The following is a 27096-nucleotide window of genomic DNA, read 5'->3' on the forward strand; positions in this document are numbered from 1 at the left end:
CTGCTAGTTACGTGTTACTTAAGCAAGTTTAGTCACACTTTGTCACACTCCCACTGCTGTCTTCTGGACAGTTTGTGTTGCTCAGTATGTTAAAGACTTTTAGTGGGTGCATTCAATTAAATGTAACTTTTTGGCCCCTGAATCCATAGAAACAGCAGTGTGCTTTGACACCTTGGTGGAGTTCTGATTAACAGTACAGAATCCGTAGTGTATATTAGGTTCAGGGAAAAGAGAAGAGAACTGGAGGTAAATACACACCTTAGAGATGCTGGGAGCAGGGACTGGAGGTAAATTACAGTACATTTTAACATGAGATCTTCCATGTGCAGAATTTACAGTTGAAATCAAAGGTCATCAACATAATCGTTTTACTAGGTAGAGGATATCTGAACTACAAACTGTAATAAAATTCCACATTTCTGTTGCTGTTTTGTGATTTGTCAAACTGTGACAGAACTTTTGGCGTTGTCCTACACTGCAAAACAGCAAGCTCTCTCTAAAAGAAGAAATGTACTGTTCTACAAGGGTGTGGGGTTTTTTGTTGTTTTGACCTAGCACTGTTTAGTCCTAAGAATAAATGTTTTTTTGGGTCTTAAAATGGGGTTTACTGAAGTTGAGAATAGCATGGGAGTTTATTCTTCCTTTTGCGGATGGTTCATCAGCTCTGTCCTCCCCAAAACACAGGTTTCAACTTGAAGGCTAAACGCACCTAGCTGTTCAATTTACCTTTGTAACAAAGCAGAGTAGCTACCGGTGAGCTTCCAAGTCAGCTGGAAGGCAGATGTATAAACACTGCTTTATGTTATGAAATAGAGAAAACAGGCAGCCTGAAAATATTTAAACTCAAATATGACATTACTGTTTCTTAATTGTAATGGAAAAGAGAAAGTCTAGTGAAGAGCTTGTTCATGTTTTGACCACTGCTGAAGTGCATTTTTATTCTGAAGACTGTTGCCTTTCACCTGAGGAACTTTTTTGTGGTCATGTGCTTTTTTCTAGACAGGGACAACTGCTTCTATATGTGGAGAATTATACGCCATTTTCACATATGTCTATGTCTAATAAGTTTTTGAACTTACACTGTAAATTCCATAGAATTCCATAGTTCCTGTAATCATGTAGTGTGGAGCAAGAAAACATGGTACACTTCGTAATAAGAGAACAAAGACTGCTTGATTAAGATTACAAGGACTGTTCACTCGAGGCAGGAGAGATGTAACAAAATTTCTGAAATGTAACAGGTACCAGAAGCACAGTAGTTTGCAGAAAGAATTGTTATACGAGCACTTGTTTTAGGACAAAAAACCTGATGTGATTATTAGGAATGTGATCATGTATACTATTAGTTAGCAGACACATGAGCACCTGTACTATTGGCTATCCAGACTCGTGTTATTCTAACCTGATAGTGAAGATATTATAAAAGCTATATACACTTCTAATAAATATACCACGACTGGAGACAGTGCATCATTCATATGTCACAATGTAGTTTTGAAAATATATTTTGGTCAAGCCATGTCCATTCTTCTTTTCCTCCTCTGACATTTACAATTAAGAAAAATATTGTTTTAAGATGCACATATCTCTTGGGAGAGTGGAAGTTCTGCAGGTCTTTAGTGGAGTGTGCAATTACAAGCATCAAAGTTACTTGTGTACAGATTACCAAAATACAGAGAGGTATTGTGTATATCAGATTTTCTTAAAGTATTAAAGGGATCTGCTGTGTAAAAATCATGTCATGACAGTTCTATGGAACTTGCCTGTACTTTGTATCTGAAGAATCTGAAGTGTAATTGTATGCATGTGCATTTGCTTTAGTCTTGAAACAAAATGCCTTATTTAGAGCAGAGCTAAATTTTAAGCTTAGTCTTTCAGCTAAGTGAAAGTATAATCCCTTTACCTCTGTAACTTTGTAAGAGTGGCTGTAACAGTTCTGTGACTGTGCTTCACAGAATTAGAGCAGCTTTTTTCAAATACTTTTTGACTCTTTGAAAAAGATACTATGAAGAAAGACCTTGGATTTTATAGCCTAAGTTGATATATCTGTGATTAATCAGATTAGTTAAGTAACTATGAAAAAGTGGTAGCAGATAAAGCCAAGTCACCTGTTACAGATAGCTTCCAGGTGGTCTTTATTTAATATTATTATTATTATTATTATTATTATTTTAATGCTCCAAAGTTTGGAATAAGATAGGTGTATGTTCTGAATTAGGGGCTTTCTTTAGTGCATACAAAATCAAACAGCCTTCCCTTCTTCTGTTCCCCTGCATACCTGAATATACTCCTCTCTCTGGTCCTCTGAACATCTTGGTTTTTTTCTCATGAACCTTTGATGGTCTCATGGAACATAATGTTCTCTTCTGTTTCTTTGTTTGGGAGAGCTGGGGAGAGGTTCCCCTTCTTTTTGTGCCTTTCTTTTTAAATTTTTTTTCTCACCAGAGAGTATAATACACACCAAAAGAATCACTAATAATGACTCCTTCAGCTTAAACTACTTTCTCTACAAAATTCCCACCTTCTTGAAGTGGAGGTTTTTGGTCACCATACTGCTTACCATCTCTTTTCTCTCATGAATGTATCTTCAGCTAAACTTCCCAGATAGCAATGGCTTTGGTGTTTGTGGTGTATGGTGGAGTTTTTGCTTCTTTCTTGAAAGTCTGTTCCACTCTGTCTCCTTGGTTTACTTCAGCAGTGGTTGTGTCTGTTACTTGCTCTGATGATCTGTCCAGCTCCTTTCCTTTTCTTTCTCCCAAAACTGTTTGTGGTTATTTGCTCCTTAGCTTTTAGACTTCTGCCTAAGTAGTCTCAAACTATGAACAGAGATGGGCTAAGGAGTTTTTTCCGCAATGATCCTAGATGGACTTTAGGGACAAGGTAGTTGCAGACAAATGGGTTGTTTCTTCTGCCACTTGAATTGCATATTATTTAAGAAGCATTGATTATGTGTCCTCATTCACTGTGGACTGAAAGATCCCTACAACTCCTCGTCATTGGAACTAGTAACATTATTACTTAAGTAGTTGATCTAATACTAGTTTGTGAAAGAGATTTTTCTTCTAAAATTCATGAGCAATTAAATAAAATGCTTGGACAGTATAAAACACTGGAATAGAAGACAGTTTTTTATTGTTTTACTTTCAATTCTTCCAAGGAATATGAAAATGTTCGTGAGCAGCATGAAGAAGTGAAACAAAACCGAAACCAAGTTAAGAAAGAACTGAAGTCTCTGAAAGAAATGCAGGCCCCATGGACAAAAAAAATTGAAGAAGCTGAAGAAAATTTAAAGAGTCTGGATATGAAAACCAGAGATAATGTAGGTATTGAAGTTCTTGTTTAACACAGGTAGTATTTCAGGTGTTCTGTGTTCAGCTTTGTAAAATGTAAAATAATAACCTCTTTCTTTGAAGTGCGTCATAATGATGTTTCAGCAGAAATTTTTGTGAAGCACCTGTGCCCTTGGTTCTCAGTGCCTTCTCCACATCTGTTCAAGGAATACATTCCTTAGTAAACCTTTAGTAGCAATTCTTCAGTCTGCTCTTGGTTTCATAAAAGCAAGTTTTAAAATTTCTCTTTGTTGTACCTTAAAAATCTTCAAGGATATAATGTCAGTAGTTTCCCCAAGTTAGGTACTTCTGTTGAATTAGATGCCTGTTTTCATCTGTTCTGTAGTTCGGGTTTGTGGATGCTCCTTTTACCTTCTTACCTTTATTTAAGGTAAATTACAACTTTACTGGCCTACAAGCATTTCTCTAATATCGAATATAATTCCACAAGTAGGACTTGATTTTTTAATTAGACAATAATCTTCCATCAGTTGTGAATATTTTTATGCATAAGGAAATTCAATGATAAACCTGTTACAGTGTGGATACTGCAACATGTGTATCAAACAAGGAGGCCCGTGGAAAAGAAATCTGTATGGACAGATTCTTGATAGCTGTTTCAGAGATGTTTATTTCTCCAGCCGCATGGCCGGAGCTCTGCCCAGGAACTGTTCCAGTCACGGGACCAAGGGTCCTTCTGACCGTGCAGGGAACACAACGCAACCCATGGGAACGAGGCTGAGCAGGAGCAGGGAAACCCCGTGTCTGTGCCCTCAGGGCCCCTCTCCCAGGGCTACACAGCGGGGGAGGGACCCCGACATAAACCTACCTATGTGTTACAGTTTATGTAAGTGTTTTGAACAGCTGGGTTTATGGAAAATTACTATTTCCATGTGAAAAATAAGAGTACTGTGATTCACTGCAGGATTTTAACTATTATTTACTATTCAGACTGCAGAAATCATTGAACGCATAAGCTGCACAAGTTTGCACTGGATAACCAAAGTTAAATGATCACTTGAGAATGTTTGTTTGCTGCAGTGAGTTCTGTTTGAAGATAAGTGACCCACTTAGAGGAGTTGATGTGGAGACTCATGACACCTGTAGAGGATTGCTGCCTTGAAGTGTCTTGTAGAATGAGTCTGAAACTTCAGTGGCATTTAATGCACTGGGAGCTAATAAATTAGTCATGTGCTTCCTTTAAAAAAAAAACCAAACAAATGAAAACACCCTTGCCCCAAACAAAAATCTAACCCAAAACCAAACCAGAAAGACCAGACCAAAAACCCCTACAGACTGTTGTTCAATGTTTTTGTTGTGATAAACACCGTACCAACAATATGAAGTACTCAAGTACCTCATAATTATAAGAAAGGTCTTTGGTAAAGGTATTTAGGTTTTTTGTCCCACATTATTGCAGTAGTTTACTATGCTTTGAGTCAAAATACCTAAATGTTAAAAATGTTGCGGTCTTACTGCAGTTGCCTTTTTTTGGTGTGGTTGGGCTTTTTGTTTTGAAGGTTTTTGTTGTTTAAGGGTAAGTGTACTTTCTTAGGGGAAGTTAACAGCTGGAAGCTTGAATTTTCATAATGCAACAGTGCCATCATGCTTGCGAATTGCTATGCTTTGTTTGCACTGCTTGATCTTATCCCGCTGGGTTTTACTGAGATGTTTCAAATTACTATATTTTTTTCAAACAGGAAAGAGTTCCACTTAACCATTGGTACCACTGTTCTTGAAGTATTGGGCTGTATTCATATAAAAGTAATCTTTTTAGTTAAAGGTTGTACTTTGTTTCTATGAGAAACCTAGGACAAACATTGATCATTTTAGTTTTAACTTATGGGGAGCTTGCTCAGCATAGGCCACTTCCTACAAAACAAGGGAAGAAAACCTGAGAGAATGTACAAGACGGTTGATGTATATACTCTTGAATCTGTGTATTTTTCTTCTCAATCTAAACTTGTTGACTAAAGCTTTCATATACTACATATTCACAAGGTTAACCGTATAGTGACGTGTTGCTTAATTTGAGTCTGGAAAATGGATTAGGTACATTTGTTCTACAGTATTCCAGAAGCCAAAAATACAGGAAGAAGGAAAGAGGATAAATTTGAAATAAGTAATTTATAGAAGACTTACTGAGGTACTCTAATATGGCTTTCCAGTGATTAGTTACAATTTTGTATTTTATTTATGACTGATACTATTCTGTTAATAAGACACTTCCAAACCTGTTTTGTTCTGATGTTAAATGATACGTCCAAGTCGAATTTGAGTGATTATTATTTTGTCTTGAACTCAGAGTCCAGAATTGTGGAAAAAGACAAAAGGGAATATGTTATATATGTGGTTAGGCATGAGCTGTTTGTAAGATACCAGGCAAGTTAAGAAGATCTGCTGCTTTTTGAACTTTTTTGACAGTAACTTCTTTTCAGGTGCTGAAGTTTATTTTCCTCACACATACTTCCATAGTTTGGCTGTTGAAGTATCCTTGGAAAGGAGAATCAGTGCTGGTTGCACTGTCAGGAGATAGTTCTGACCTAATGTAAAAGTAGCGCAAGACTTTTAAGTAGCTTAAAATAGCTTAGGCTGCTACATCTTCATTAGTTTGTCACCTTTTCATAGACTGCTTGAATTTCTTGTAACTTAGAATTCTGTCTTTGTACAAATGCAGGCATTTGGCGAGAGTTTCACAGGTTATTATTCTTCAATCCAGAAGGAGTTGATTAGCATCAATTTGGCATTAAGGGAAAGCAGTTTAGTATTTTAAGTCTGCTCTATTCTGGACACACAGACCTGTAAGGAATATAATTCTCTTCAGACCCTTTGCTCCAGGCTTATATCCATTATCAAATTACTTTAATTCTGATTGCTTCTTGAGATTTTTCTCTTGACATGAGGATATATATGTGAGAGCAGAAATAAACCACCTCTTCATTTTGTCTTTGTTGCGCTTTGTTGGCAAAAAACCCTGTATGGAGTTGTAGTTTTGCCTGGAAGGAGCTGAACGCAAGGAAAGGCAGAGTTAAATCTGGGAAGAAATTATTGGATCCAGACATTGCATGACTTTTTGTCCTGTCTCTTTGTGTTAAAACCCTTTCAATTTCTGTGTGAGATTAAAAATTTTTAGTAACATTTGGTGGTTTGGGCGGTAGGATGTGTAGAATGTGGAATAAAAGAAATTGACCCATATTGTAGGAAAAGTTTGATAAAATGGTGTATTTTCAGAACAGTTTCATCAGGCTCTTTAAAGACATTTGAACAGAGTTAACTATGCAATGCAATTTTTTTAGCAATATTTAGTAGTATAAAGCAGTCTTTTGTGGTTGTACCATGAAAATCATAAAGATAGTTCTAGTTAATATGTTCTGTAGGTAGGTCTATATATAAACATATAATAACTGAAAATACAATGATAACTGAAAAACTGAATTCTAGTTCCTTACTAGTGTCCTGATTTTGAGAGCCTTTAGAATGGCTTTGTGAACATTGTGCATCAGTTTCCTGGGAGAGAGCTTCCTCTTCAAGACTGCCTCCGTGAGCTCTTTGGAAAGAGCATCACAGATCAGTACCTCATAGCAGTCAACTGCAAGACCCAGACGTATTTGTTGTTTGCTGTCTTTATGCAAACACCTGCATGAGTCTTAAAATTTTTGTGCTTTTTTGCGGTTGTGGTAGGGAAAAAATTCTGCATAGTTTTATTTTCTTATTCTTGATGTATCTTAATGTCTTCAGTATGACTGACTGCAGGAAAATGTTTCTTCCAGTGACAGTGCTGTTTTATTTCTGTGTCTACACTGGAATTGGCTTACAGTCCTTCCATCCTTCTGCAGTGTTCCAGTATTCTCTTTGCAGTGCTTCAGCCTTGAGTATTCAGGGAAGGAGGAATTCAGTTTGCAGAGGAAGGATAGTGTACTTCCCCTGTGTTCGGAACTCAGCTGTGTAGGTGCCTGAGCAACTTGACCTAATAAAACAAGCTCTGAGAAAGGAATGGGGCAGGGTGATGCCAAGAAGTTCCTTCTAACCTACGTTATTCTTCCACTTCATAGAAGCTGAGGATAGAGAAGGGGCAGAGACATAGATGCCTACACATGAGCCAGCAAGTTGTCAAGCTCAGCTGTGTGCGATCTTGCTCTAGCACAGTTATTTCAGATGTAGGATGACATGGACAAAATCTGGTTTGGCCATCCTGTGCCTAGGAGCTTACGCCTTGCTCGCTCTTTAGTATCTCCTTTCTTTGCAGAGCTGGTTTGGAGAAAGAGGCAAGAACATTTTATAATTGTAGACATCAGTATGTAAAATTTATATGGAAATTAAGGATGGAGTTATTTTAATTTCAGATTAGGAACTTCCTCTATATGTCATGCCTGAATTTGCAGACATATAGCTGCATGGTTGTGAGCAGTACAGTATATGTGGTGTTATACAAGTCTTCACAAATTGCTGAAATTAAACATGCTGCAGATACAGTTAAGAATAAGAAATGGGTGAGTATGACTTTCTAAGTAGTAAAATGCAAAGTAAATAGTTACGCATTTACAAGACGTTGTTCAAAATCTGACTACTTTTTACAAATATAATTGAATTTATGACTGTACTTTAAATACCTTGCTGTATGCAGACTGCTGAAATCAGAAGTATCTCCCAGAAATGTAAAGAGAAGCAAGATGCTTTGGAGATGAAAGATAAACAGGTAAGAGTCTCTTTATCTGTGACTTTTCTTGGTGTTTGTTTGGGTTTTTTTGTCTGCTCTTCTGTTAGCAGAGGGGCAAATTTCTATGAAGATGCTGCAAGTGCTTGCACTCTTCACTCCCTCTGCTGCACAGTGAGTCTTTAGAACTCTATTAGTCCAAAAGGAATTACTGAGGGAGGGGTGTGTACTGCATAAAATGAGTTGCCTTATGGAGTAGACAAATGTGTGTGTATGTATAGATAGATACAGATATATACACACACTGTTTGTGATAGGCTTTCCTTGGAAAGCTACAGCCTGTGTAGTGATTCACTCAGCACTAAGCATGCCCTCTGTGTGAAAGGCTGGGGTTATTGCTTCTAAGGATATACATCCTGCATCTTGTAAAAAGAAACATCCTTGCAAGGACCTGTTGTAAACCAGAGTCTCATCTAAGCACTTGGTCAAGAAATGTACAAATGAAATGCATAAGGGTGCAGAGTTAAAACCTCAAAGTTGTGTTTGGGCTATGGATTTTACTTAATCATAGACTAAACTTCAAATGTGTTAAGCAATTGTTAAGCAGTTTATTAACCTTTAAGCTTCTGCTTTTGTGAAGATGAAGGGACATCATGAATTGACTTACAGGCTTGACTGTATTTTTGCTTATGTTCTTCAACTGCCATAGTGCTACTGGAACTGTGTCATAGTGCTGTTGGAACTGTAACAGACTCGTGGGGTTTTGGTGCATGATTATGTCAGCATTTAATAGCAGTTGCGCAGGTATCCTAGGTATTTGTTATAGGGTCTGTATACTAAACTATTCTCTTGATGGAAATACTCAAAATTTTTAGATTGAAGAAATTAATCAAGCATTCAGAATGAAAAAAGATGAAGAAACAAACAGGCAGAAGAAAATATACCAAACTCAAAAAATAATACAGGAGTGGCAGAATGAGCTGGATACAATGGCAGTCTGTGAGAATCTTCAGCCACAAATTGATGCTGTTAATATTGAGCTGAAAGAATTACAAGAAGAAAGGGTGAATATTGATAATGATGTCAGTGATCTAAGAGCAGAAAAAACTAACCAAGAGCGGGAAAAGAAAAGTAAGTTACTTGAGGTTTTTTTGTCAATTTACTATTTTAATGACTGTACAGAATCTACACCACTTACTGTAGTGAAATAATTCAAGGTGTTTACCTCAGTCCTCCTAGTTGGTTTACATATATAGCTGTCCTCTTTCCTGTTACCAGTTGTATTAAAAGTAACATGCGCTTTCAAAATTGAACAAGAAGATTCAAAAGTAACAATTGATCTTAAAACTGTCCTTCAAAGAATCAGTATTTCTGATCTCTGCATAAGGTGACTCCTTTGCCGGTTTGGAGGTTTGGGGGATTTTTTGTTGTAAAGGAAAGTGTGTAGTTAGCAGGTTCTGAAAATCAATCCCAAACCTGATGGAGAAAGCAGCTTGCTTTGAAGATGCAGTGTTTTAGCTACTTCATATATTATATGCAGTATATTAGCTGCTGATGCTGCATTTGTCCTTTCTAGATGAATTTTAGTTAACCTTAATTCCAGAGTTTCTTTACGCTGGTCTGGTATTTGCAGTTAGTCCTTTCTAAGAAATGAAATTAAATTAAAAACCAGAAGCTTGGCATGTGGAGAGGGTGTTGTATACATATTCCTCAGTGAATGTTGCTCATTTGCACATACCTGTCTGTCTGGCACATAACTTGCCATAAAATCCAGGAAGAAACTGAGGTAGAGAGTCCAAGTGACCTGGGGAAGGAGACACTGTATTTTATCTTAGTCAAAAATTTTATCAAAAATCTCTGGTTTTGATCTCTGTCGAATAACAAGTGCTTTCATGCACGGTCTGTTGTCACACATTTTGGTTTTTGCCAGCATGAAATAACAGAGATATTTCACATTACTAGTCCAACTATCTTTTTCCTTTGGGGATGTGTTTATATTTAAGTACAAAGGTAGAACAAGTCTTGATGAAACATACTTCTAAGGCAAAATTCCTGTATTTTTACTGTGCCTACCACATTTTGTTATTCCTTGCGTAAATTTTCAATTCTGTTTTAGATGTTAAGCTGTAATAGTTCTTAACATTTCTTCAGAAGTAGCAGCATCTCAATTCTGGGAAGAGATGTCGTTTACTGGAAAGTTCTTGTCGTTTACTAACAACCTTATTTTTGGAGGAGTATAGTCAGTAGATACCAGAAAATGCTGGTTATAATGTGTACTTGCTATGGACTCTGTTTAAGAAACTACCTTAAATTACAGGAATAATTGATCGCCTTGGACAACTTAATAATATAATGCATATGAAGGAAGAGAACCTTAAAATGAGATTCCGAGACACACACTCTGCTCTTATGTGGCTAAGAAAGAACAAAGAGAAGTTTAAAAAAAGAGCCTGTGAACCCATGATGCTTGAAGTAAGATGATTTACTTGCATACCACTCTGTTAATGGTTAGATTATTTATGTCTTGCAACACTTCGAGAATGACTTGAGGACTTCTAAGACACATCTTGGAATGTCCTGCCAAGTACATGCAGGATACTCAGAATTCCACAGGCAATGTAGTACTTGAGTAATGTGGGATGGCACCTTTTGTCCTCAAGAGCATGCCTATTGCAGGTTTCCTTTAAGGTGCAACCAGTTATTATCCAGTCTTACTACTTAAGACTTAAGTAATTCTTAGTTGCTGCTTAAAAAAGCAGTGGTAGTTACCAGTTGTCTCCCCTTGCAGCACAACCTGCTCAGCTGTGGTTACTTCTCTCTGTGATTGAGTGTTTTTTTGGTTTGCTCTACCCAGCCATCCAGAGATGTGGAAATCTGTTGCTAATTTTGTTTTGTGTTTTAGTTTGATTTGATAGCTGCTGTACTAGCTAGTAATAGCAGGGCTAAATTTTCAAAGAGGACATTGGGTTTTTTTGTGCATTCCTCCTCTTGCAATATATGCTCTATATAATGCGAAGAGGATGAAGATCTCCAGTTGCACTTCTTTTCAGAATTGCAAACTTATTAATAATGTATTGCTACAATTTAAATTAGTATATTAGAATATTTATATACAAATTCTTACACTTTGTACATGTACTAGGACTGCTCAAAATTACTTTTATTTAGAATGGAATCCTAAGTATTTCTTGTTATTAGCAGAACTTTGAATTCTTTCTGAAAGACCACATCAAGATAATTTTACAAATGCCTTGATAAGGATGTCCTTACTTTTAGTTAAGGCCTCATTAACCTCTGTAAATTCAATTGGTGTTTAAATTTGTTTTTTCTGTGTTGAGGTGTAACCCCAAGCCAGCAGTCAAGTCCCAGGCAGCTGATCGCTCACTGCCCCACCCGCAGAATTGGGTAGAGAATCAGAAGAGTAAAAGCTTAGACAACTCATGGGGTGAGATAGAGACAATCTAATAAGGAAAGCAAAAGCCATGCACATGAGGAAAGCAAAACAAGGAACCAAGTCACTGTTTCCCATGGGCAGACAGGTGTTCAGCCATCTCCAGGAGAGCAGGGCTCCATCACTCATGAAAGTGACTTGGTGTCCTGGTTTTGGCCCATGGGCAGGGTTAAATTTTTTGCACTGGTCAAGAGGATCTGTGGCTGAGGGGGCATGGCCAGACCTTATTTGTTCCATACCACCTTACCTCATTGCTGAAGGTTGAGGATAGGGACTCTTTCTTTTGAGAATGCATCCCTTTCAGGTTGGGAGAAGTAGTGGTCAGGGACTTTTGGTGTAAATTGTTAGTCTTACACCTTTTGTTATTAAATAATTACTGGTTGCTTTCTGATCTCATTGCTGTTTCCAGTAAATTGTTCTTATCTCAACCCATGATTTTCACCTTTTTTGCCTCCAGTTCTCAACTCCATCCTGCTGGAGCAGGAAGCAGGGAGGGGACATGGGGAGTGAGCAGTGGCATGGTTTTAGTGGGCCTTCTAAATTGAAGAATAGCATTTCTAAACTATGACCTTTGGGGAGCCATCACTCCAAATGTCCCTCATTCCTTCTCCTCCTCTCATGCTATATGCTGAGCGTAATGATCTGGGATATCCCTTTGGTGAATTTGGATCACCTGTTCTGGCTCTGTTTTCTCCCAGTCTCCCATGCACCCTTACCTTACTGCTGTGGCAGCATGAAGAGCAGAAAAGGCCTTGGCTCTGTCAGAAATAACAACTGTCTTTGTATTATGAACCCTCTGTTCAGCACAAATCAAGCCACAGCCCCATACTAGCCACTGTGGAGAAAATTAACTCTGCCTCAGCCAAAGCCTGTATACTTTGGTATCGTATAAATTAGTCTCATGTGCTTAAAAATTCAAAGCTTTCAAATTGCTGTTAACTATACCCAGCCTTTGGCCAACTTGAGATAAATTGTGTAGTTTTGTGTAATTTTGCCGTTGTGTGTCATGTATGGTGACATAATGTCTAATTACTCATGAAAGTTAACTGAAAAACACAAACATTAGCATTTCATTCAGATTTGGAAAACTTCATCCATTTTAAGGGTGTGGGATTTTTTTCTTAGGAATTTCAAGACACCTCAGTTTGAGGAGTGTGGTGTTTTCTGTTGCTAATTGAAAAACCTTTACTAGTGCTGGAGCAGAGCCATTAGACGTGAGATGGGGGTGGTTGCAATTGTAAGGTCAGGATGGAGCAGGAGAGGGAGAGGTGGTGTGGTGAGAGATGGTGATAACTTTGGGAGTACTGAAAAAGGTTATGGATGGCTAAAAATTAAGCACAATGACCTGTGACTTACAATAGGTTTCCTTCCATGAGAATTGGTTGCAAAAAAGGCAGGCAATATGTTTTTGAAGACATTGTTCTTTTTTTCATTAAATGTAGATGTGGGCATCATCTTGACTATTTAAAATGTTTTTGGGGGTGGTAAGTCCAATTGTATTAAATCACTTGCTCATTACCTTTCTTTATTAGATCAATGTGAAAGACAGTAGACATGCTAAATACATTGAAAATCACATTTCGACCAATGACATGAGGGCTTTCGTTTTTGAGTGTCAAGAAGATATGGAAACATTTCTGGTGGAGGCAAGTTGGCACCAATTTTAAAACTTTCTTAAGTACTCAAGTATGAGCCCTGAACTTGGGAGTATACCAAGTAAATCTGTATCACAGCAATAGATATCTGTATCATAACAAGTAGGTAATGCAAAGTGTTCAAATACTTTCTTCAGAATTAAGGTTTTCTTAAAGCTTAGACTAACTGGTGGGATGCAGAAATATTAACAAGATGTGTTTTTTTAGATTTTTTCCTTTGGCCAGGCAGTCATCACTTAAGCAGAAAATACTGTGTACAAGAAATTGGCTAGAGCAGAAATCTACAAATTTAGTACCAAAATTTTCCAGTGCCCCTTGACTAAAGAGGCAAGAGACCATCTTTTGTGACATGCAGTGGTACAAGCAGCAAATCAAGCTTGTATTTTCTTAATACTGCTGCCTCCTGAATCAGTGAGGAGATTGTTCATTTTGAAAGTCAGGCAGATGATGCAAGAGGAGGAAGCCAGAAGACACAGTATTAAACTATCACAATGCTTCCCAACTACAGTCCACACAACTGTGTATTTAGTGACAAGCTGTCCTGCAATTTTTGAAGACTCATCTGCCCTTTGCAGAAGCTAATCACTTTTGTATTCCTGGACGATAGTGGTGGTATCTCAGGTTCTAGGGGCTTATCTTGCTTGTGTGGTTGTGGAACTCATTTCAAGGCTGCTTTAACCAGCTCAACTGGTCTTTCATTTGTATGATTAGCTCTTTAGAGTGAGCACTTGGCTCTGGATTTTTGATTGCTTTTATTTTCTCTAGCATGTAGTGCTTTCAGAGACATTAATAGAGTTTTCTTTTAGAGAATTTGGTTATTCCTGAGCCAGAGTGAATTTGTGAGTTCTTCCAGAGGTCATCAGTTTAAAGTAATTCTGACTCTCTGAATCAATAATTAATATTTTATTCGCATATAGTGAATTTTCCTGGTCTTTACCAACTAATCTAATATAATCTAAATATAGATGCGTGATCATCAGAAACTAAGAGTGAATGCTGTATGTGCACCTGCCGAATCATGTGCTGAAAATTTACCATCAAGACCTATTGAAGAATTACAGTATGTATCTGATTGTATTGGGGAAATGGTTTTAAATGCAGTGGGTTTGTTTTGTTGCTATATATTAGAATTTTCTATGCAAATCAAATTTTCACCAGTTCAGTTCTGGGTTAGTGAGACTTTTTTCTGACCCTTCAGTAACTGCTGAACTTGATTTGTGATGCTTGCTTTTTTTAATTTCTTCTTCAGCCGGTATGGATTTTACTCATATTTACGAGAGTTGTTTGATGCTCCTCATCCCGTGATGAGTTACCTTTGTTCCCAGTACCGTGTTCATGATGTTCCTGTGGGAACTGAGAAGACTAGAGACATGATTGAAAGGGTAAGGTATCTGAAGAAGCATAAACGCATCTGTGGTGTGGAGTTTTATTTTGGAAATTATTTGGCAAGTAAATGTTGAGAATGCAAAAAATTGCTTTAGCAATTTTATTTATCCTTTTTATTTGCCCTGTAGAAGTGGGAACATTTCATGATGGGCTAACATATTGCAAGACATTTTAAAAAATTCAGTCACCTTAATACAATACTTTACAATACAATACAGAAAGATACATTTATCTTTCACCTTAACCAGTTCCAAGTCAGTGGCCTGGTTTTGGCCAAAGACAGGGTTGATTTTTTGCAGTAGCCCATTGGGGGAGTGGCTGAATAATCAGTGTGCCAGGTCTCCACATATATTGACCATAGCCCCCATACCATAGAGGCTTTACTTGCTTGGTTGCAGTGCATGTTCCACAGTTATGGATAACCTGGGAAATACCGTCCATGGTTAAGTACACCCCTTGATCACCAGCCCATCTGTATGTTGCATCGACTCCCTGATGACCTGAGGCATCATGGGCCATGCCCCCTCTCAGCTACTGCAAAAAATTAACCCTGCCTTGGCTGAAACCGGGACAGTTGTGTACCGGAGTCTGAGCTGTAAAGTAAAGTGAACACTTTTTACTAAACCTAATTGACAGAATATAACTGATGCTGCATGTATAAACTGAAAAATGTTTTTAGTCAAATAGACCTTGTCCTATGGAAGCTTTTTGCTTTGTCTAGTTTACTGGACATTTTTTCTCTTTATGTATCTTGAGTTATAGTAAATCTTTGGTTATTTATAATGTCATTTTTGACATGAGTAATTTAGAACTAGCAACTCTGGTATTTTTGTACCTTCTTTTTTCCTACAGATGCATTTGCTTGACTAATACATTACAGCTCACTTTATGGTTTCATCTATTAATTCTTGAGTACTTTGTTTCTTTGTTACACAGGATGCATGTGTAACATGTGACATATATGAAGCAAATACAATCCTTGTTCACGATGCAGTACAAATACTAATGGTGTTTTATTGGTGTCTGTAATATCTTAACAATCAGACCTGTTTAATTAGTTCTGGCAACATACTCTGACAGGATCTCAATAGTTCTTTGCTGACCAGTCTGAATTACAGGCATAATGCTGCATTAAACTTAGCATCTTTGTGCAAAGGTTGTTAGTAAGTAAGTCTTGCGTAAGCTGAAGTTTTTTTACTGTGGATTTTATCAAGTTTATTCCTTGTTCTGAAAAGTATTGCCTTAAGTAATGCTTTTGTCAGATTAATATTCTTCTGTGTTTCTTAGGTTATACAGGAAACCAATCTGAGGCAAATGTACACAGCAGAAGAAAGATATGTTATTAAAGTATCTTCTTATACAAAACAAAACCTCTCTAGTAACACATGCTTGAGGGAGGCACAGTTTCTCACTACTTCAGTGGATACAGATGAAAGAGAACAGTTGGAAAACCAACAACAGGTAGAAATGTATTTCTGTAACAATATGTTGTGAACTACTGCCAGTTTTATCATTCATTAAGCAGAGCCTACTTGCATATGTTAGTATGGTATGTAGTAAGAATGCTAGTGGTGTGTGTTCTTTTATTTCAGGACATCAATAATATGTTAAAGTCGTTGGATGCACGTTTGACTGTACTGTTCGACAGACAGAAACTTCTGGAACACAAAGACAATAAGCTCAGGCAAGAGAAGAAGGCGCTTTTAGAGAGAGGAAACCAAAGGAGACAGTTGGAATCAAAAATTGGTGTGAAGTATGATAGGTAGGAAACAAGCTATGTTATCTATGAAAAATGAACCATTTTTAAAAGCAAAGATATTTTTGATTTCTCTTACTGCAGTGTGCTTTTTCCCTTAAACAGTAACCAGTAGTTGTGCATCAGTCAAGACAAGGAAGGTGTTTAGAAATTACAACCGTATCTGATACAACATGTAGCGATGTTCCAGATGCTTCTCTGTAATAAAATCATAGGATTCCAGTTAGATATCACTGCATGTATTTACTCAACTATTAGGTTATTGTTCTGATTTTGTAGCACATCCCTAGATAATACCATAATGTTCATAAATGGTACTAAGTAAGCATGTCAGGGATTGAGTTAGACCCCAGTTGTCCATAGTATTTTTCATTACATGTTTTTTGTTTTAGTAGGCCTGTGCAATTGGTTTTTCTGTCACTCTGTGTCAAAAGGCAGAATCTGGGCATGGTTCAACAGGTGTTTCATTTAAGCTCACAATCCCAGAAGGCAGTGTAGACAACATTAACATACAGTCTGGATCTTTCTTGTTGCAATTTAGGAACACTGTCAATTCTTCTACTATGCATAAGAGAACTTTTTTCCATCCTGTCAGTGGTTTCCATGGTGGAATGATACTGGGCTGTTGTTACTAGTCTCTTGTCTATGGTGAACAAACCGAGCACCCTCATCCTGTGCTGTAGAGCCTGTGCTGTAGCCCTTGACCATCTTGATTGCTCTCTACGTTTGTTCCAAGTTGTTGAGGTTTGGCAGAGTGGTCCAAACTGTATGCAATGCTGAACAGAGAGGAAGAATCACTCATCCTGCCTGTGCTTCTACTCATGCAGCCAAGGACTGTGTTTGCTGCCAGGGTGCACTGCCCGCTTATGTGCAGCTCACTGTCCACTAATACCTCAAGCCCTTCCTTGCAGAGCTTTGCTGCAGCCAGTCTGTCCTGAGCTTGTATCGCTGCCGGACCCATTGTCTTCCCAGGACAGGACTCTGCGTTTGTCCTTACTGAATCTCATGAACCTTCTGTCAACTCCTTTTCCAGCTTTAGCAGACCCCTCTGAACTGCAGGCTCCCCCCAGATCGGCATCTAAAAACTTGACAACAGGGCCTTCTCTCTTCTCTTCCATGTCACTGGCAGGAGTGTTAGAAGGACAGGCCCCAGAATATAATCCTTGGTACTGACTTGTGGGCAAGATACAACAAACCAAGAGTGACCATAGAAACACATTTTTTTACCTATTTAGTCTTCAATTAATCCAGACAGTGGGAATGCAAGAACAGTGTGGGACATGGAACTGAAAAAATGAGGGAAATGAGTCTGGATCCAGCAGACTGAGAGGAAGGTGGAGCTGATGCAAGCTGATGCTCCCACATGTATCCAGTAGTGAGGCTAATCCTTACTTGCCACTAGACACACATGGAACACATCTAAACAGCGTATGTGTATGTAGTTACACATAGCACAGTGGGCACACAGAGCAAATGCAGCACCGGTGGCTGCCTCATGGTTGTACTCTGTCTGGGCAGGATGGGGTTACCCTGGTACAGTGTCTGTGCATATCTGTGGGCAGTGGGGATCCCATTGGCAGCTGGTTCCAGACGCTCTGAATCTGCACGGTAGCTAACCCTGGACCTCTGTCTCCTGAGTTGCTGGTACCTGGAAATGCAAACCCCTGAGGCGGTAGCCCTGCTTCTGTTGGCCTGTACAGACTGCCTCCCTCACCTGTGTGTGCCTGCATGCTGAACTGGCTGTGACTCCCTAGTTCCCCAGTAGCTCATTCTGTGGTCCTTGTCTCAGAGATACATAGGTAATATATATGACCATAGGTAATGTATATGAGCCATGACTCCCCCAGTCTGCACCCCATAGCCAGTACCCCTGTCATCTTACCCAAAAATACATACACATGGCAGCAGTCTGTGTCAGCTAGGCTGGTCCCTCCAATAACCTACCTTCTTGTGGTGTCACCCTGAGTGACCCACATACCCTCTTGGCTCCCAGGCCACTTGCTATCTAGTGTGTCTTGGTCTTTATTAGGGATCAAACACTCTCTTGCATGCTTGTTCCGTGGTGCTGGCACCACGGACAATTGCATCATCCCATTCCTGTGGCTGTCACTTAGGTACACTCGCTCTGGTCTCTCCAGCCAGCTGCAGCCATTACAGACAAGTAGCCTTCCCCTCTGACTTGTGATTTGACTACAGTTGCTTGTACTTAGACTTCCATACACGAGTGCTGTGGTGAGCCTGGGTGAAGCCAAGATGTAGGGTATTATTTGGGCTTCTGCCAGCTGCTGTTGTCTCTCTTTTATGTGTGTGCAGGTGAGCTTTTATCACGTACCCTAACAGAAAGCTAAAATTGACATAAGTGGCAACCCCTTGATCTCCTGTCACCTCATGGTTTTACAGTTGGGTTCATGAGGTATGGCATGCCCTTTGTAAATGGTTGCTGAGTCTCTGATCACCTTCTCCGTTATGCCCCTGAATTGCTTCCTGAGGGGACTGGCTCCACAGTTTTCCCAGGGATCAAAGTGAGAATGATCAGTTTGTAGTTTCCTGTATCATCCTCTTAGCCTGTTCAGCAGTTTTGGAAGATCTCCAAATGCTTTGCAGCTCACTAAACATCATGGTTCCTTTTACGTGTTCTGAAGGTCTAAAACAAGTGAGAATTCTGTTTTTCCTGTACTAAGATGAGGATACAGTACCTTTTTTTGGCTAGAATACGTAACAAGAATTAAGTAAACTTCCTGAACTCTCCTGTGTTGTATTGTTGCAAAGAACTATCAGAAGAAGAAAAATATCATTCCTTACACTGATTTTTTTTAAAAAATTCTGTAATTTGAAATTTAAAGTAAAGGACTATGCTTGCTGAGTGATGCTGTTAGTAGCCAAAAGTGGAATTTCTTTAACTGTTATTTTTTTGTCTTTTGTATTTCTTTGGCTTAAAGTGCATAGGTTGGGAATGCCTCTAATATTTGGAATGTTTAGGACTACAAATTCATATTCTTGATAACTGTTGGTTCGGCATCAAATTTAAGAATTTTTGTATTTTTAGTGCAATTTATTTTTAATTATTTTTATTATTAATCAAATACTGATTCCTCCCATAGTTTAAGACAGCTGGAACAAGATGCTATCGACCTAGAGAAGGAGTTTCAACTGGCAAATGTAAAGATCAAAGAAATAAACAAACAGAAAGCAGGACTTGTTAGTGAATTGATGCATCTCATAAAGGTATGTATTATTAACTTGGTATGTGTTCCACTTTTATGAAAAGTCCAATTCTTGTAATTTAAGTAGGAGGCATGCAACATTTGGATGTGTTACTGTCAATGTTTTCAAGCTAGCTTTCTTGAACTACTGAATAATCTTTTTCCATTTTTCATCTCCTTTTAAATTTTTTTTTTCAGTTTGCATTCTGATAATTATTTTTAAATCACTTAAGAGAATTGAAAACTGTGTCCAAGTTCACACTGTAGAAACTTTGTGTTAAAATGACACATAGTAAAAATCTCAGACCTTGGCTCACCATTGTCGTCAGATGCTAGCACTCAAAATTTTATCTTGTAGGTCCCATAAGTCTACAATTGAAACCTTATCATCCCTTTCATTATGGGAGAGGATTTGTTTGTATTTATATGCTGATCATAAAAAACATGGTGTAAACAGCTGCTTTCAATGCCCCATGTTTGTAGCTACCCTTTAGACAGTAAAGAATCTGTTGCTGGTTTTGAAGCCTCTAGACTGTTCTTGAGGCTGACTTGTTTGAAAAAAACCCAAACATTTTAAGGTCAGTGCTGTCAAATCAGGTTCTAGTGATCATTAAAGCCTGTTACATAACTTCCCAACCACAGCCTCATTTTGTTGTCATGTGCTGTTCCAGTTAAGACTTTAATAAGAGTTGCTGTACGCCTTGTCAATCAACTGCATTGTCATTACAAGATGCATATGTATTTTGTGTTTATTTTTTGACCTTTTTCCATCTCTGTGACATACGACATCCACCAAAATCCACCTGTTGGATCCTTCTCTCTGAGAAGCAGTTGAGATGGCCTTGGCTTTTCTCATATTTCACATATTGGTATATAGTGAAGGGAAGGAGAATGGGGGGAAGGAGGGTTGATGTAAAATTGTGGGTTGGAAGTGTGTGTGTGTATATATCTATGTATATGTATTTATATGTATTTAGTTGAAATTATATATATGTATGGATACCTGCATGAGTGTGTACATGAGGACTATACATCTTGGGGAGCTTGGGTCACCACTTCTTTATTGAATTTGACAGCAGTATTGATGGGCTGAACACAGCGTGAGATTGTTATGACTAGAAGGACTGGCAGTTTCCAAAGGCCAGTAGTGATTATATCAGTTTTGAGTCTGGTGAAAAAACCGATGCTCTGTTTTCCTGTGTGTAGAGGATCATACCACTGAACATCGTCAAAGTAACTTTGGCTCTTCAGATAACAAGAATGACTGCTGAGAAGAACAGACTACAATCAGAGTACAAAGCAGGAACTGTACAGCTAAGAGCTGCACAGGTAACAATATTTGTGAATACCAGGGTATCTGTTATGAAAACATCTCACTGGGAAGCCTTTATGGTGTTGAAAAGGATGCTTCTGTGTCTTTGTTTAGAAGTGGGTGTTAGAACTGCTAAATATTTAGCCTTGATTTCTGTAGTTTGACTTCAGCCTCTTGATTTAAAGGAGAATAGTAGCTTTGCCATCCTCAGTTAAGACAGCTAAGGTGCTGTGAAAATGTGCCAAACAGTCATCTTATCCTGGATCTTTTATTATAATGAGAAGTGTGTAAAAAGGCCAGCTGTTAATCAATTGCTGTTCTTCTGAGTCTGTCCATAAACAAGTAGCTCCAACCCACATGCGAAGTACAAGCTCAAGATGAACCAGAAAGTGCAGCAGCACAACAGAGCTGTTTTACCTTTCTTTATAGCTCATTTCTTCGTACTGTAATTAAATGCCTAGAAAGCTATGCTGTGTTCAGATAAAAAGTCTGAGGAGTTAGTTCCACAGCAAGTACTCATTTCTAAGAGCAGAGGATGCTGTCATTGCTCATGGATTGCTGCAAAGGTCCATTTTTTGTATTTGTGTAGTAGTACAATCTTTCAATGCACTGGGGAATAAACTGTTAAAGAAAAGGGCAGTAAGTTGGGGTTTTTTTCCTTGTCTTGCAAGAGTCCAGTCAGCTATAACCTACTAAATCAATTCGATCATAAAGATAAAAGTAAAATCAGAAAGCAGCTTGAAAGGTAGGAGACAGTTACTTTGCATGGACAGATATTTCCAAAAAGAATAGCCTTAGCATGCAGTTAGAAAACCACTTGAGTTACAGTTACCACCACTTGCAGGAAAATTAGGCAGAAGAGAACTTTCTAAGAGGAGCAGAAAGTAACTTGAAGACAGAGACAAATCCAGCATGTTACTTAGAAAACCACTGTTGCACAGGTTCTCACACATGATGCATCTTTTGCTCAGTTTGTTAAAGTTCCGTGAAAATCACTTAATTGCTGAAGCTCAGTAAGGAGTAAGAATGTGTTACAAAGCCATGAGCCTCATGTCAGTAATGTCCATTGTTACTGGGAAATTCATTTAATGTTTTTAGTTGTCTCTGCACACATCTTCATCATTTAGGGAGTAGCTTGGTCTGGTACATAGTTAGATGTCTGGTCAGATCAGTAGACAGGATTTGTGATTTGTAACATTCTGATAATTCTTAAAAATAGCCTCCTTCCTAATAAAAGGTGTGTATGAGTCAAATGGAGTCCCAGTGAGGCCCCCTCAGGAAATCAACAGGAACATTATCATTGCCATGTACTTTTAAATATATAGAAGGAATAAGGAATCAAAACCTGCGTATTTTTATTTATATTTATCTAAATTTTATTTTGCATATGGCCACTGACAAAAGTCTGGCAAAGTTGAGTGAAAATTGAAGCCTAGCTTGTTGAACTGTCAATGTATTTATTCTAGTACATGCTTCATAGTAACATCAAATATCTATTGCTTTCTAGTCTTCCTGTTGCATACTGAAGTTTCTCCTGCCAAACATGCGTTTTCCTCTTCACTGAAGAATTTTACTTACCTAAGCTTGGATCATGCATATTCAGTATTGAATCTGTTTCAGATTTTAAGTGCCTTCAGATCAGCTTGAAATCTTGTTTCATGCAGCTCTGCAGAGCTCCCTTCAAGTGGGAGCTTTATATACAATTGAGAATTGAGATTCCCTTCTTCAGATAATTCAGAATTTATTTAGGCTCTGGAAATGATCAAACACATGAAGCTTATGCTTTTTGTATAAAAAAAAGTCTGGGTGCCTCTCACGGGATCTTTTGCCTTCATTATCATGTCAAAACATTTCAGATGAAGCCAGTTGACTTTTAAATTTGTGGGATCCAAAATACTATTACAGGGCATGTGCAGATATCCAGGGGAATGTAACCATTGTGCTCTACAGTTGTATTTATGCTAATTCAGTATAACGTGAGGTCTTGGCTGTAAAGAAAAGGAGGGACATTCTTCCTTTATTGTTTTATCTGTACAGCTCTGATGCCAGTCCTTGCAACCCATGTAACATTTCCCTCCTCTACAATAGACTTTGTGAAGTGGAGGGGGTGATCTAAGAAAAGCTGCTTCTAAAATTTTTCCAACTTTCCTGAAAATACCAGTGCAGTATAGAAAAATATTTTTACAGTGTGTTTGTGGAGATCATGAAATGCTTATCTGCAATGAACATATCTATTCCGTAGTACTTGGTGGAGAGAGAAGGAAGAGCAGGGTTTTTTGAGTTGATACATGCTGAGAACAGCAACCCTAACTCTTGTGAGTGTGAGATGATCACTAATGATCATACCGGTTATAGCTGCTTCTGTTGTATTTAGTAAGTAAAGATCAACTACATTTCCAAAAAGTAATGAGGGTGACTATCAGTGTCTGTGTCCTGTATTTTAAAACTGTTGAACAAGCATTTCTCTAACTGTATGATTTCCAAATGAAAACTGATTTTTTTTCACCACTGGAGGGCTCCTATATTTAGCTAAAGTACACAACAATAAAACTTGGGAAGGTACCTCTTGAATCTACATGCACACTTGTAAGTTGAGAGAAAATAAATTTAGCTATTTTAGAAGAACTTGCTTTTGATCAGTTTACCTTGGCATCTGTTGACTTGATGAGCAGAGAGGTATAATGAGTTCTGTTAGTTGAAGCAAATTTTTTGATATTTTAATAGTCTGGTTTCACCTACTTTTTCTGCTTCAGATGTGGTTTGTTGCTAGTGTGCTAGTGTTAAGTCTGGAAATTCACGATAATTTTTTTTTTAAGAAAGTTTTTTTTTTTAAAATATCTTTTAATATTTCTAACAGCAACGTTTTCATGAACTGGATAATAAGAAGCAACTTCTTTATGAGAAGTGCGTGGAATTGATGAAACAAGCTCGACAGGTCTGCAGATTGGGTCCGGGTCAAGATTTTCCAGAAGAATTTCAAGTTGTATGTACAAAAAGAAATTTTCACTTATCTGTTGAATTTCTAACCTCTCCTGCAAAAAACAATTGTCTGTTTTTTATTAGAAGGCTCCCAGTAAAGGATCACGTGTACTTCTGTTATTGTCATTAGCCTTTTAAAGCACCTTTAAAATAGTGCTGAGATGCCCTTTGACTACCACTTTGTTTTGTGCACAGGGGAGAGAAAATTTGATCTGTGATTTCAGTTTGAAATCCACAGCGTTGTATTCCCAGAAATAAAAAGAGGCCATATTTTTCTAGCTTCCTGCTCTAATGGAGCAACACAAAAGAGCCGAAGTCTCTGCCCAGCCTCCTAGAAGTATTCATTTGCATGGCTTATCTAGCCATGTCTTGTACCAAATCTCTGAGTATCTCTGCCTGCACAAGTTGGGCAACTAAGGAGCAACTGATTGTGTATCTTAGTTACGTAATAGCACTTCCAACCTTATTTCTCTGTCCAGAACAGTTAGTGAGGGAATCTTGCTATGTTAAATTTTGACTGTGTGACACCCTGATTAAAAGTTAACAGAATTAGTTTATGGTTTATCCAATTTATTTATTTATTTTTAGAAAACTTGAATCCTTTGTTAGTATTGCTTTGTAACACATGCAATCCTTTGTCTTGTAGGCTTTTCAGACTCTTCCAAACACATTGGAGGAAATTGATGCTTTTCTGAGTGAAGAGAAAACCAGGGCTTCCTGTTTCACAGGCCTCAGTGCTTCAGTATGTTCACTGCTTTCCCTCCACCCTCTCTCTCTGCCCCTCTACCCACATTGTACTTCCTTCCCACTCTGTGCTAGATCTCTTGGTATAATAAGTTAGACAGCAGGAACAATGTGCTGTAAATGCATTTATTCAGATTTCAAGTAGGTTCTTTAAAAAAGGTGCCTTTAAAAAAAAGAAAGTTGTAGTAATCTGAGAGAAACAAAGCTTTACAGTTTCTTTGCTTAAAAGATAGAAACCTATCTTGTTCAGTGTGCAGTGCAGTAGTCTGTGTAATTGTGTTTGAACAGTATTGGTGCAGTGTGGTATTTTTAAAGTCAAGGTTAGAATTGCCAAATATTTTGCTGACTGATTGCTTTTTATTCTGGCAGGTTGTTGAAGAATACAATAAGCAAACACAAGAAATACAGCAGTTGACAGAATATCTAGAGGGAAAGAAAAATGAGTTGAATAACTATAAGCAAAACATTTCACAGGTAATAGCTCAAGTTATCACGTCTGTGTCATTATAGCCCTACATCATTGTAGGAATGTATGTACAGAAATAAAGGGTATCATTTCAGATTGTCTTGAGTGCAAACTGAGATGTTACCTCCCCTAATTATGATGTTTTTGCAATTTAAATGCCATCTCCAGGGGAAAATTCAGTTCTTAAATTGATTTTACATGGATATGTCTACTTTTAGGTCAAAGAAAAGTGGCTAAGCCTCTTGAAAGTGATGATTGAACAAATTAATGGAAAGTTCAGTAAGTTTTTTAGTTCTATGCAGTGTGTTGGTGAAGTTGATCTTCATATGGAAAATGAGGTATGATTGATTTTTTTAGTTTAACATTCATATTTTCTTGCATGTTTTGCTCACATATTGCTAGAGAAAAATAACAAGTCATGTGGAGATGTTCTTTTTAAAAAAACACTGAACTTCTACTCAATGCTTTGGTGTACTAGAACTGACTTACCAGTCTGATTGAAGGCAAATGAGTCTCTATCTAGATGCATAGGGCTTCACTTCCTGACTTTTGGAATAGGCCTGCAACTTACAGATCTTGGTTAGAAACCTTGTATTTACTTAACAGTTACTCAGATTTTTGAAGTTTTTGATCTAAATCTGTATTTTTAGCTAATTTTTGTCCTCCATTATCATCTAAATCTTCTATTACTAGGCGTTGAAGTGATTTGGTTCTACATGTAGTTTCTACTGGAGTCTGGGGACATTTTGTCTATTCTGAAAGCAGTTGTCATTTGGCCCTATTACCTTCTCAGTAAGCCTTACAGGTAGAGTTTGCCTCTGGTGAATAGTTTAAAACATTAGTAGAACTTGGGGAGAAATACTCAGTGCGATAAACAGGAGAGAGAAATCTGGTATTTTGTTTTAAGTTGATTGCTGAAATGATGATTTCAAGACTTTCATGTGTTAACACATAGACTACATTATAGTGAAAGTTTACACATAATAATTTTTTAATCTTTTTTTTTCTGTTGTAAATCACTCAAGCAGCTTTTCTTAAAATAGCAGTGGCAGTTATTACTCAGGGCAGAAGAGGGATTAATAAGGCTCTTTATGTGAACTGCATGAAAAATGTTTACCTGGAGACTAATAATATGAAACAGTAGAACGCTAAAACACAGACTTTTCAGGTCTTTTGATAATTACCTAGGCAGATCTATATTATATAAAAACTATCTTTCAGATAAAAGTATGTTGGGAGAGAGAACACAAAAGGAACAGTAAAGCAGTTTAAGAGCAAAAGGAGTCTGGAGTGCCTTCCAGAATCTCTGCTTTGGAAGGTCTTGCTTTTCTATAGTAAGGATGTCACAAATAGTTTCAAGAGATTAGCTAGTGGTACTGTGCTAGTGAGTAAAACTTCTTTCCTCAAGGGATGAATGGCTACAATCCAGAAGGGTGGATAATCTGTTCTCGAGTTTGTATTCCTTACCCTTCTCTTCAGGAAAATCTTCTGCCTCACCTGTAGATATGAAGAGGGAGACTCTTGAGGTAGAATTACTTTTTATTAGAAGTATTTCTGTGACACTGAAGTTCAAGTCTCTGTTAGTCTGCCTTGTAGGAATCTTGAGATACGTGGATGTTCTTGGTGACACTACCTACTATCCCCATTGGATAATAGGAGGAATTGGACATTAGTAGGAATTTCTTCACAGGAAGGGTGATTAAACATGGAATGGACTGAGGAGGGAAGTGATGGAGTCACCATCCCTGGAAGTGCTTAAGGAATGACTGGATAGGGCACTCAGTGTCATGGTCTATTTGACAGGTTGGTGTTCAGTCAAAGGTTGGGCTCTGATCTCAGAAACCTTTTCCAACCTAATTGATTCTGTGATTCTGTGTGAAATGCTTCACTGGGTTCTTCCTTAATATCCTAGCAGAAGCCTCTGTAAACATTCTGACTTTACTTGGTAACACTTAGTAGCCAGAATTCGGACTGCTAGCCATGATAACCGTCACATTCCTTGATTAACCACAAGGAGTTTTGAGCATCATTTTTGTCAGGTTTTGGAATGTCTGGCAGTTCTACAAACTGGCATTCCAAATAGTCTGGCAGTAGTCAAGGTCTGACTGATGCCATCATGGCTGTGTTGGACATGAATCTTTTTTTGACTTGGTTTTGCTAG

The 27096-nt window shown here is 38.0% G+C and overlaps 1 protein-coding gene across 1 annotated transcript in view; it reads left to right on the forward strand.

Moving 5' to 3' along the window:
• SMC5 (structural maintenance of chromosomes 5) overlaps positions 1 to 27096 on the forward strand; it is a 43766-nt gene that overhangs the window by 10778 nt on the left and 5892 nt on the right. The window contains exons 9-23 of the mRNA XM_017736446.1: positions 3158 to 3319; positions 7954 to 8025; positions 8859 to 9114; positions 10301 to 10455; positions 12967 to 13080; positions 14055 to 14149; positions 14339 to 14471; positions 15763 to 15936; positions 16068 to 16237; positions 19333 to 19456; positions 20641 to 20763; positions 23604 to 23729; positions 24372 to 24467; positions 24839 to 24943; positions 25154 to 25273. Coding sequence (XP_017591935.1) covers positions 3158 to 3319; positions 7954 to 8025; positions 8859 to 9114; positions 10301 to 10455; positions 12967 to 13080; positions 14055 to 14149; positions 14339 to 14471; positions 15763 to 15936; positions 16068 to 16237; positions 19333 to 19456; positions 20641 to 20763; positions 23604 to 23729; positions 24372 to 24467; positions 24839 to 24943; positions 25154 to 25273 — 2025 coding nt within the window. The remainder of the gene's footprint in view (positions 1 to 3157; positions 3320 to 7953; positions 8026 to 8858; positions 9115 to 10300; positions 10456 to 12966; positions 13081 to 14054; positions 14150 to 14338; positions 14472 to 15762; positions 15937 to 16067; positions 16238 to 19332; positions 19457 to 20640; positions 20764 to 23603; positions 23730 to 24371; positions 24468 to 24838; positions 24944 to 25153; positions 25274 to 27096) is intronic.

This window comes from Corvus brachyrhynchos, unplaced genomic scaffold (genome assembly GCF_000691975.1).
Source record: "Corvus brachyrhynchos isolate BGI_N302 unplaced genomic scaffold, ASM69197v1 scaffold716, whole genome shotgun sequence".
Classification (NCBI taxonomy): Eukaryota; Metazoa; Chordata; class Aves; order Passeriformes; family Corvidae; genus Corvus; species Corvus brachyrhynchos.